The sequence below is a fragment of the Oryx dammah genome, unplaced genomic scaffold (assembly GCF_014754425.2).
Source record: "Oryx dammah isolate SB20612 unplaced genomic scaffold, SCBI_Odam_1.1 HiC_scaffold_5, whole genome shotgun sequence".
Taxonomy (NCBI): Eukaryota; Metazoa; Chordata; class Mammalia; order Artiodactyla; family Bovidae; genus Oryx; species Oryx dammah.
Genome location: NW_024070189.1, coordinates 68033953 through 68046908, shown reverse-complemented (window position 1 = coordinate 68046908; position 12956 = coordinate 68033953). Strand labels below are relative to the sequence as shown.

Here is a 12956-nt window from a genome sequence, read left to right as displayed (position 1 = left end):
TCTCATGATGTACTCTGCATAGAAGTTAAATAAGCAGGGTGACAATATACAGCCTTGACGTACTCCTTTTCCTATTTGGAACCAGCATCAGGTCTTTTCAAATGAGTAAGCTCTTGCTATCAGGTGGCCAAAGTATTGGAGTTTCAGCTTCAATGTCAGTCCTTCCAATGAATATGCAGGACTGAGAAAATTGGATTAAAGATTTACTGAGAATGGCCCCACCCATAAGAACAAGACCTAGTTTCTCCCTCAGTCAGTCTATTCCATCAGGAAGGTTTCATAAGTCTCTTATCCTTCTCCATCATAGGATCGGTTCAGTTCAGTTCAGTTGCTCGGTCCTGTCTGACTCTTTGTGACCCAATGAATCACAGCACACCAGGCCTCCCCATCCATCATCAACTCCTGGAGTTCACAAACTCATGTCCATTGAGTCGGTGATGCCATCCAGCCATCTCATCCCCTGTTGTCCCCTTCTCCTTGTCCCCCCAATTCCTCCCCACATCAGGGTCTTTTCCAGTGAGTCAACTCTTTGCATGAGGTGGCCAAAGTATTGGAGTTTCAGCTTTAGCATCCGTCCTTCCAGTGAACACCCAGGGCTGATCTTCTTTAGAATGGACTGGAAGTCCAAGTGACCCTTAGCAGCCTTCTCCAACACCACAGTTCAAAAGCATCAATTCTTCAGCACTCAGCTTTCTTCACAGTCCATAGATGATCACTGGAAAAACTATAGCCTTGACTAGATGGACTTTTGTTGGCAAAGTAATATCTCTGATTTTTAATATGCTACCTAGGTTGGTCATAACTTTCCTTCCAAGGAGTAAGCATCTTTTAATTTCATGGCTGCAGTCACCATCTGCAGTGATTTTGGAGCCCCCCCAAATAACGTCTGACACTTTTTCCACTGTTTCCCCATCTATTTTCAATGAAGTGATGCTACCAGATGCCATTATCTTTGTTTTCTGAATGTTGAGCTTTAAGTCAACTTTTTCACTCTCCTCTTTCACTTTCATCAAGAGGCTTTTAAGTTCCTCTTCACTTTCTGCCATAAGGGTGGTGTTATTTGCATATCTGAGGTTATTGATATTTCTCCCCCCGGCAATCTTGATTCCAGCTTGTGCTTCTTCCAGTGGGTGGACAGAATGAAAACCACAGTCACAGAAAGTTAACCAATCTAATCACATGGACCACAGCCTTGTCTAACTCACTGAAACTATGAGCCATGTCATGTAGGGCTACCAAAGATGGATGGGTCATGGTGGAGAGTTTTGACAAAATGTGGTCCACTGGAGAAAGGAATGGCAACCACTTCAGTATTCCTGCCTTGAGAACCCCATGAACAGTATGAAAAGGCAAAAAGATAGGACATTGAAAGATGAACTCCCCAGGTCTGTAGGTGCCCAATATGCTACTGGAGATCAGTGAAGAAATAACTCCAGAAAGAATGAAGTGAAGGAGTCAAATAAAAAAAGACACCCAGTTGTGGATGTGACTGGTGATAGAAGGAAGGTCTGGTGCTGTAAAGAGCAATATTTCATAGGAACCTGAAATGTTAGTCCATGAATCAAGACAAATTAGAAGTGACCAAACAGGAGATGTGCAAGAGTGAACGTTGAAATTTAAGAAATCAACTAACTAAATGGACTGGAATGGATGAATTTAACTCAGATGACCATTATATCTACTGCTGTGGGCAAGAATCACTTAGAAGTAGAGTAGCTATCATAGTCAACAAAAGAGTCTGAAATGCAGTACTTGGATGCAGTCTCAATGATGACAAAATGATCTCTGTTCGTTTCCAAGGCAAACCATTCAATATCAGAGTAATCTAAGTCTATGCCCCAACCAATAATGCTGAAGAAGCTGAAGTTGAACGGTTCTATGAAGATCTACAAGATCTTCTAGAATTAACACCCCCAAAAGATGTCCTTTTCATTATTGGGGACTGAAATGAAAAAGAAGGAAGTCAAGAAACACCTGGAGTAACAGGCAAATTTGGTCTTGGAATACAGAATGAAGCAGGGCAAAGGCCCAATGATTATAACTATGTAAGTGAGAAATAGATTAAAGGGACTAGATGTGATAGATAGAATGCCTGATGAACTATGAATGGGGGTTCATGACATTGTACAGGGAGCAAGACCGTACCCAAGAAAAATAAATACAAATATGCAAAATGGCTATCTGAGGAAGCTTACAAAGAGCTGTGAAAAGAAGAGAATCAAAAAGCAAAGGAGAAAAGGAAAGATATACCCATTTTAATGCAGAGTTCCAAAGAATAGCAGGGAGGGATAATAAAGCCTTCCTCAGTGGTCAGTGCAAAAAAAAAAAAAAAAAGGAGGAAAACAATAGAATGGGAAAGACTAGAGATCTCTTCAAGAAAATTAGAGATACCAAGGGAACATTTCATGCAAAGATGGGCTCGATAAAGGACAGAAATAGTATGGACCTAACAGAAGCAGAAGATATTAAGAAGAGGTGGCAAGAATACAAAGAACTGTACAAAAAAGAGCTTCATGACCCAGATAATCATGATAGTGTGATCACTCACCTAGAGCCAGACATCTTGGAATGTGAAGTCAAGTGGGCCTTAGAAAGCATCACTATGAACAAAGCTAGTGGAGGTGATGGAATTCCAGTTGAGCTATTTCAAATCCTGAAAGACGATGCTGTGAAAGTGCTGCACTCAGTATGCCAGCAAATTTGGAAAACTCAGCAGTGGCCACAGGACTGGAAAAGGTCAGTTTTCATTCCAATCCCAAAGAAAGGCAATGCCAATGAATGCTCAGACTACCACACATTTACACTCATTTCACACACTAGTAAAGTAATTCTCAAAATCATGCAAGCCAGGCTTCAGCAATACATGAACCGTGAACTTCCAGACGTTCAGGCTGGTTTTAGAATAGGCAGAGGAACCAGAGATTAAATTTCCAACATCTGCTTTATCATTGAAAAAACAAGAGTTCCAGAAAAAAAACATCTATTTCTGCTTTATTGACTATGCCAAAGCTTTTGACTATGTGGATCACAATAAACTGTGGAAAATTCTTCAAGAGATGGAAATACCAGATCCCCTGACCTTCCTCTTGAGAAATCTGTATACAGGTCAGGAAGCAATGGTTAGAACTGGACATGGAACAGTAGACTGGTACCAAATAGTAAAATGAGACATCAAGTCTGTATATTCTCACCCTGAATATTTAACTTATATGCAGAGTACATCACGAGAAACACTGGGCTGGATGAAGCACAAGCTGGAATCAAGATTGCAGGGAGAAATATCAATAACCTCAGATATGCAGATGACATACCCCTATGGCAGAAAGTGAAGAAGAACTAAAGGGTCTCTTGATGAAACTGAAATTGGAGAATGAAAAATTTGGCTTAAAGCTCAACATTCAGAAAACAAAGATCATAGCTTCTGGTTCCATCACTTCAATGCAAATAGATGGAGAAACAGTGGAAACAGTGGCTGACTTTATGTGGGGGGCTCCAAAATCACTGCAATTGGTGACTGCAGCCATGAAATTAAAAGACACTTGCTCCTTGGGAGAAAAGTTACAAGGAAAGTTATGACCAACCTAAACAGAATATTAAAAAGCAGGACAGTACTTTGCCAACAGTGTAGTCTGTCTAGTCAAGGCCATGGTTTTTCCAGTAGTCATGTATGGATGTGAGAGCTGGACTATAAAGAAAACTGAGTGCTGAAGAATTGATGTTTTTGAACTGTGGTGTTGGAGAAGACTCTTGAGAGTCCCTTGGACTGCAAGGAGATACAACCAGTCCATCTTAAAGGAAATCAGTCCTGAATGTTCATTGGAAGGACTGATGTTGAAACTCCAATACTTTGGCACCTGATGCATAAAGCTGACTCATTTGAAAAGTCCCTGATGCTGGGTAAGATTGAAGGCTGGAGGAGAAGGGGACAACAGAGGATGAGATGGTTGGATGCATCACTGACTCAATGGACATGAGTTGAGTAAACTCTGTGAGTTGGTGATGGACAGGGAAGCCTGGCGTGCTGCAGTCCATGGGGTCGCAAAGGGTCGGACATGACTGAGAGACCAAACTGAATTTAACGTTCATAACTCCTAAGACATGTTTATATTGATTAAACCAATAGACTTAAACTAGGTTTTATTTACTAAAGATCACATGGACTTAACATTTGAGTCAGTTCTTATTATATTTTGGGGGAATTTGTACAAATGCTTAATTTTCTTTAAGTAAATTAGATACAATTCTTTCAGAAATTAACTTTGGCAATCCCTTTAGAGGTATATAAATGTCATATCTATAATGTACATATATAAACATATGTACACACAGAAAGACTGACACACACAGATACCTTAAGTCACGAATCGAGTACAGCACACCACTCACTAGGTTACAAATAACACCTGAAACCAATTAAGTCTACCTGCAGATGACCAGATTTTTTTTTAATTATTTTTGGAGAGGACTTTAAAATCTGTACTTGCCCTTGGCAAGCAATTTTAAGTAAGTTGCTTCCCTCCCTCCGCCCCCGCCATGCTGTGTCCCGCCATGCTGTGTGGCTTGAGGGATCTCAGTTCCCAAACCAGGGATTGAAACCAGGCCAGTGAAAGTGCTGTGTCTTAAGCACTGAACCACCAGGGAATTTTCAAGGAGGCTATCCTTAATTAGAATTTAGGCAAGAGAGTACTCTTACCAGTACTCTGTCCTCTTTGTTTGCTTGTTTTTTGTTTTGTTTTTTTCTTAGAAACTGGAGAAGGTTTTGGTTAGAGCTCACAGAGTACACCAGATAGAACTCTTGCATCTCTAAGGTGTGCAGGTGCCTGCTAAGTCGCTTCAGTCATGTCTGACTCTGTGTGACCCTATGGACTGTGTCTGGGTTCCCTGGTAGCTTAGCTGGTAAAGAATGTGCCTGCAGTTCAAGAGGTCCCAGTTTGATTCCTGGGTCAGGAGGATCCCTTGGAGAAGCAATCTTCTAACAAAATGTGTGGGTTTTTTTTTTTTTTTTCTTGTTGTTGTTGTTTGTTTGTTAAGAATTGGGGTATAATTGCTTTACAATGCTATGTTGCTTTCTGCCATAAAACAAAGTGAGTCAGTCACATGTATACATATATAATCTGCCTCTTGGGCCTCCCTCCCACCCCCTCCTCCAATCCCATCCTTCTAAGTCACTACAATTTAAGGGAAAAAAAGTGAAAAACACACAGTTGGATAGAAGGTTGCTGCTCGTCATGAGAAACAGACAGCTTAGTTAATGGTATTAGTGCTTTCCTAAGTATGGGAAGACCTAAGGATTCAGGTTCATTAGGTGGGAGGGGTTTCAGGATTGGGAACTTATGTACACCCGTGGCTGATTCATGTCAATGTATGGCAAAACCAATACAGTATTGTAAAGCAACATAAAGTAAAAATAAAAATTAAAAAAAAAGAAAAACTCTTGAAAATACCTATGTGAAGATCTGTTCTGCCAATTTTCCTGGAGAACAGAATGCCTCGTCCTGATTTTCACTCTAAATTCTTTCCAGGGTATGCTGTAGATCAGCAACTGCAATGGCTGATGTCATGATTCTTACAGATCTGAATGGTGAACAACATCTTTTTCCTTTCTTTTTTTTTAAACAATTCCCTTCCCTTTCAGTTTCATTTTGACCAAAGTTTTGGAGGAATTTTGTGCTAAATATAATCCATGGCACTAGGAATACTCATTCTCAGGTGAGGGGAGGATTTCACAGATAGGCCACTCAAAGCGCTATTACTGGACCAGGCCCTGTTAACCATAACCAAAAGCCTTCAAACTGCCTGGAACTTACTTAATATCTGTTATGATCTAGGAAATGGTTCCCTCTTGTTGCTTCTTCCCAGACCTAGAGTTACACAGTTACTGTCACTGATATTATATAACTAAGCTCAGTCACTCTGCCATGTCCAATTCTATAGTCTATAGTCTATCATGACTATAACTCACCAGGCTCCTCTGTCCATGGGATTTTTCTCACAAGAACAGTGGAGTATGTTGCCATGCCCTCTTCCATGGGATCTTCCCAATCCAGGGTTTGAATTCACATTTCCTATGTCTCCTGCATTGCAGTTGGATTCTTTATGGTTGAGCCACAGGGGAAAGCCCATTATATAACTATATATTTGATTAATTGTTTCAACTTGTTTAATCATTAATTCTCTCTGAGGCTCAGTGACTTATTTGCCAATGCAGGAAACAATATTTATGTCCAATAGATAGAAAGGCAAATAATATAGATTGTAACATTAATATGGTCAATAAGTAAATATTTAAGCTAAGAAACTTGTTGGGTGTGGCTCAGTATCTCCTCAGGTTGTCTGACCAGTCTGATCTGCACTAATCACTGTCTTTAAGGGAAATTCTATACTGGCATTATACATACGTGTTCAACAAAGATGCCTGCATGCACAAGGTGAGTGAAGATCATCAAGACCCCTTACAGGATATAGAAAGGAATGTTATTATTTAAGAAATTTCATGACTGGCACCAGTAAGAGAAAACCTGATCTTTATGATTGAGCAGGTTTTTCTGCCATTAGAGAGGTCTGGTTAACTCATGATGCAGATGCACAAGGCACAGTATAGGAAATTCAGTTAAGTTCAGTCACTCAGTCGTGTGCAACTCCTTTTGACCCCAGCGGACTGCAGCACACCAGGCTTCCCTGTCCATCATCAACTCCCGGGGCTTACACAAACTTATGTGCATCAAGTCAGTGCTGCCATCCAACTATCTTATCCTCAGTCGTCCCCTTCTCCTCCCACCTTCAGTCCATCCCAGCATTAGGGTCTTTTCAGATGAGTCATTTTTTCACATCAGGTGGCCAAAATATTGGAGCTTCAGCTTTAGCATCAGTCCTTCCAATGAATATTCAGGACTGATTTCCTTAAGGATGGACTAGTTGGATGACCTTGCAGTCCAAGGGACTCTCAAGAGTCTTCTCCAACACCACAATTCAAAAGCACCAATTTTTCAGTGCTCAACTCTCTTTATAGTCCAACTCTCACATCCATACATGACTACTGGAAAAACCATAGCTTTGACTAGATGGACCTTTATGGGCAAAGCGATGTCTCTACTTTTAAATCTGCTGTCTAGGTTGGTCATAATTTTTCTCCCAAGGAGCAAGTGTCTTTTAATTTCATGGCTGCAGTCACCATCTGCAGTGATTTTGGAGCCCCCCAAAATAAAACTTCTCACTGTTTCCATTGTTTCCCTGTCTATTGGCCAAAAGTGATGGGACTGGATGCCATGATCTTAGTTTTCTGAATGTTGAGTTTTAAAAAGCCAACTTTTTCACTCTCATCTTTCATTTTGATCAAGAGGTTCTTTAGTTCTTGTTTGCTTTCTGCCATAAGGGTGGTTTCATCTGCATATCTGAGTTTATTGACATTTCTCCCGTCAATCTTTATTCCAGCTTGTGCTTCATCCACCCTGGCGTTTCTCATGATGTACTCTGAATATAAGTTAAATAAACAGGGTGACAATATACAGCCTTGATGTACTCCTTTCCTGATTTGGAACCAGTCTGCTGTTCCTTGTGTAGTTGTAACTGTTGCTTCTTGACCTGCATACAGATTTCTCAGGAGGTGGGTCAGGTGGTCTGGTATTCCCATCTTTTTAAGAATTTTCCACTGTTTGTTGTGATCTACACAGACAAAGGCTTTGGCATAGTCAATAAAGCAGAAGTAGATATTTTTTCTGGAATTCTCTTGCTTTTTCTATGATCCAACAGATGTTGGCAATTTGCTCTCTGGTTCCTCTGCCTTTTCTAAATCCAGCTTGAGCATCTGGAAGTTCATGGTTCATGTACTGTTGAAGCCTGGCTTGGAGGATTTTGAGCATTACTTTGTCAGCATGTGAGATGGGTGCAAAAGAATGACAAAGTGTAGAAAAAATTTCTACATTTAAACTTCTCTTGTCTTGCCTGAAAATGTGAATATTTATTTCATCAGTGTGTGTATTAGTTGCTCAGTCATGTACGACTCTTTACAACCCCATGGACTGTAGCCCACAAGGCTCCTCTGTCCATGGAATTATTCAGACAAGAATATTGGAGTAGGTTGCCATTTTCTTCTCTAAGGGATATTCTAGACCCAGGGATCAAACTCATGTCTCCTGTATTGCAAACAGATTCTTTACCATCTGAGCCATCAGGTAAACTCATCATTTCATCAGTATGGTTAATGAAATATCTGGTCATTGGTGAATCAACTCTTGTTCACTTTCTCATTCTGGGGCTCTAGGGAGTAAGACTGAAAGTTTCAACCCTTTAATTACAAGTTTTATTGCCCTTGCAACCAGCTACTTAGAGCTTTTTTCAAAGTTGCCTCATTTACATAACAAACTTTATTTAACAAGAACATTATTTACATAGCTGTATGAAGCTTTATTTTACATAACTTTATTTACACAAGAGAAGACTACTGTATTTTTAGTCCCTTAAGAAACTCTAAGTGTTATAGGAGCTCTGTGCCAGGAGTGGAGGAAATGAAGATCAAATATATGTATCTTTTTGTAAATAAAAAAAATTACCAAAACCCATATCAAAATGACAAGACTCTTATTCATGCAGGGTAATGCAGAGGCTATGAATTTAAGCTCTGATTCAAAGAAAACTGTTTTCCAAATTGAGACTTACTCTTCCTAGCTCTATGACCTGATGGAGGGTTTATTGCTGCCCCAAACCTCCCTGTGCTCACTCAAAGTGGAGAAAATAACAGAATCATAGTATTGCAGAAGCGGTTATAATTGCTAAATATTAACTGGCATTATTTTCTTAAATATTACTATATTCAATGAGCTTAAATCTAAAAGGAGACAAGTACGGACATAGACAAGAATAAGATTCGGTAAAATATGTTATCATAAGCACTGCCATCAGAGAAAAAAAGACAGTCTCTAAAACAAATGCACTTATTTGAGGTCTTAGAAAAGCAATTTGGGGAACACAGATTTCAGCAGTAAACAAAACAGGGTCCAGTTCTGGAGTCAAAGATTTTCTCTTCTTTTATTTAAAGGAAAAATAGAATACAATAAGTTTCACAAGTTGTTTGCCAAGAGCTACAACTGGAGGCTATTATTTTTTCTTTTACAATTTATTCCCTTGCGAAGACATTTCCCTCATTATTAAGAAAACCACATTTTTGTACAGTTATCAGAAATATCTTTCTCAACAATAGTTCTTAGAAGGCTCTTCCCCAGCAAGTAACATGTTATTTTGCCAGTTATCAGGGTTAGCACAGTTCCATATCTTAACAGACAGAGTCCTGATATACAAAATAGAGTTACTACTGACAAGTACTTCCATAGTACTATAGGAGTGCAGGTGTGGGAGAGAAAGATATTAACTGGATAAGATGATGAGAAGAAAATGTTGTGTTATATATTAATAAAAGCATAACTCAGATTGGCAGTCTTAAAAAAAAAATCTGAAGGCTTCCTTGCTGGTCCGGTGTTTAAGAATCTGACTTGTAATGCTGGGGAACACCGGTTCAATCCTTAGTCTGGGAAGTTACCACATGCTGCAAAGCAACTAAGCCCATGCACCACCACTATTGAAGCCCTTGCATTCTAGAGCCTGTGCTCTGTAACAAAAGAAGCCAACACAATGAGAAGCCAGCACACTGAAATTAGGGAGTAGCCCCCACTTGCCGCAACTAGAAAAAGCACCTGCACAGCAATGGAGACCCAGTACAGTAAAAAAATAAATAAACATATTTTTAAAAGGTGAAGAAAAACTTTCCAGAAGTGGGAAATAACCCAAGCTAAATTTCAGATGTGGAGAGGAATAGACGGCTACAAGGGCAAACTGGAGGTCTAAAGGGATTCTGGCACTAAGTCTGTAGGCTGCATGTTAGACACAGGTAATGGTAGATTTGATATGCATTTTAAAAGCGCCTGAATTCCATATATATGCATTAGTATACTGTATTGGTGTTTTTCTTTCTGGCTTACTTCACTTTGTATAATAGGCTCCAGTTTCATCCACCTCATTAGAACTGCTTTTGGACTCTGTAGGAGAGGGAGAGGGTGGGGTGATTTGGGAGAATGGCATTGAAACATGTATAATATCATATATGAAACGAATCACCAGTCCAGGTTCGATGCATGATACTGAATGCTTGGGGCTGGTGTACTGGGATGATCCAGAGTGATGGTATCGGGAGGGAGGGGGGTTCAGGATGGGGAACACATGTATACTTGTGGCGGATTCATGTTGATGTATGGCAAAACCAATACAATATTGTAAAGTAATTAACCTCCAATTAAAATAAATAAATTTATATTTAAAAAAATAAAAATAAATAAAAGTATGTGAGCTTGAACTTGAGATTAGAAAATTTTGTGAATACAATAGTAAATCAAAGATTGTGGAATGACATTTTCATATATATATATATTTTAGGAAACTAACTTGATTCAGAAATTAGGATATATTTTATAATTGAAATGGACTTGAATCATGAAAACACTTGAGAAGAAATTTAATTTAAATTTAATTTAAAATTTAAACACTTGAGAAGAAATTTAATTTAAAAAGACCAGTAAAAGATCCTGGGAGCTTAAACTTGGGCAGTAAATTGAGAATTTGTGGGAGAGGGACTCCTCTAAGCCATTTTTCCGCTATAATCATTGAAACTAATTACTACATAACCCCATTCATGGACAGACGTGAAATAACTTAAGCGCGTTAATAAAAACCAGTAGTAAAACTTTCATTAAACGCAACATTATGACATATTAGCATAGAATTTCAATGTGTATAAGTTCACATTCATATTTTACATGTTATAACTGAAATCTGAGACATTGCTTTCATTTTATATGTTGCATGCTGTAGCTCCTCAGTTCTTTGTTTCCCTGCCATTAAGTAAATGACTTTGTCAAATACAAATTTTTTTAAGGTCATTTAAATACATACTTTTCTTAATTTGAATGTAAAATAAAACTGTTGATTATTTCACAGTTCTACAAAGGTCACTTAGTCTCTATATATTTATTGAAATCTGAAAAATTCTAAGCCAAATAAGCCCCCTCAAAATAGTATCATAAAGGATATTACATTATGATGGACTCTGGAAGTTAATCACAATCAAAATAAAAGATTGAAACAGGTTAAAAAAAAACACCTCATAAACATACTAGTAAGCTTGCTTTGCTTGTTACTTAATGTCCCACTATCCATATTTTATATATCACAAATATAATTTTATACAGTACATTTAAATAATGTGAAAACATTTGATTGCATGTTCTAGGCCTGTGTTTTCCAACACAGTAATCATTGGCCCTATGTGGCTAATGGGCACTTAAAAATGTGTCTAGTCAAAAATTGCAATGGCCTATAAGTATAAATATAAGGGCTGTAAAGACTTAGAATGAAAATAAAGTAATAGATTGCTTCAATAAGTTTGTATCAATTGCATGTAGAAATGATAATGTCAGTATGAGTGTATTATTATAAGTGATATATGTACATGGATGTGACAAATATATTGCATAATATTTTACAATAATATGTCATTAATATCAATGTTCTTAATCTCAGTATTGATTATAACTTTGGGATTAAGTAAATACATTATTAAGATTAATTTCACTTTTTAAATGATGCTTAGTAGCTATATTTTAAGTGAAAATTTTAGATTACAGAATAGCTTATATATTTCCATCAGATAGTAGTGCTCTAGGGTATTCTAATCACCATAGAAAGAGAGAATAAAGGAGGGTAAAGAGAGCCATAATTATTACTTTCTAAAAGAGAATATCCCAAACACTCTTGTTATGGCCCTCAGGACTTCCTTATTCCTCAGACTGTAGATAATGGGATTGAGCATGGGGGTGAGGATGGTGTAAAAGACTGCCAAAATTTTATCTTCTGCTGGTGAGCGGAGATTCCTGGGCCGAAGATAAGTATAAACAAAAGGTGCATAGTAAAATGTCACTACAGTTAAATGTGTTGAACAGGTGGTGAAGGCCTTTTTTCTTCCATCTTTTGAACACATATGGTAGACAGCAAAAAGAACTCGGCCATAGGAAGCAGTGATGCCAAGGAAAGGAAGGAGGAGAAAGAGGCTTGTGCTCACAAAAACCATGTACTCATAGATCCAGGTGTCCATACAGGCCAGAGGCAACATAGCCGGGACATCACAGAAGAAGTGATCAATGGCCCTGGACTGGCAGTAAGGAATATGGAGGGCATAGACTGTGTGTGCCAGGGAGTTGAGAGACCCCAAGATCCAAGATCCCATAATCATCTTCATACACATCCTTTTGCTCATGTGGATACAATAGTGCAGGGGGTGGCAGATAGCCACATAACGATCGTAGGCCATTGAGGCCAGGAGCAAGCCTTCAGAACACGCCATGGTCAGGAAGAAGAAAGATTGCACTCCACATCCCAGGTAGGAGATGCCTTTCTGGCCAGAAAGAAAATTGAACACCATCTTGGGGACAGTAGTGGAGAGGTACATTAGATCCATGAGGGAGAGCTGGCTGAGGAGAAAGTACATAGGTGTGTGGAGCCGGGGATCCAAACATATGAGGTAAATCATGGCTGAGTTACCCACAGAAGCTAGAAAGAATGTGAGGATGATAAGAAGTAGGAGAAGCCGACCAGTTTGATTTGGGAGGAACAACACCAACAAAATGAAATCATTGGAAGTTTGATTCCATTTCTCCATGAAAACGTATTGCTTTAACTCTCTTGAAAGACTAACAAAGACAAAAAAAGAAAAAGAGCATAAAACATAGAATGAAACAAAACAGGAGCATAAAAAGGAACATTTATTAATGTTTACTTAGAATGAATTGTTTTTCCTTCAATACTGAAACTTTTGTTGAATCAATTTCAACATCTGAATTGAATGCTTCACTTCCATTTTTCTCTGGTAAGCATCTTATCAAGTGATCTTTAAGTTTAAAATCTAGTATAATAGC

General features: G+C 38.5%; 1 protein-coding gene across 1 annotated transcript; it reads right to left on the bottom strand.

The window, feature by feature from the left end:
• Positions 1–11764: 11764 nt before the first annotated feature.
• On the bottom strand, positions 11765–12700 carry LOC120864512 (olfactory receptor 2L13-like). The gene has a single exon (XM_040241582.1). It carries the CDS (start codon positions 12698–12700, stop codon positions 11765–11767), a length of 936 nt encoding a protein of 311 aa, XP_040097516.1.
• Between the last annotated feature and the right edge of the window lie 256 nt (positions 12701–12956).

Bases quoted from the DNA above. Each gene is read 5' to 3' on its own strand.
- LOC120864512 (XM_040241582.1), bottom strand. From the start codon at position 12,700: ATGGAGAAATGGAATCAAACTTCCAATGATTTCATTTTGTTGGTGTTG.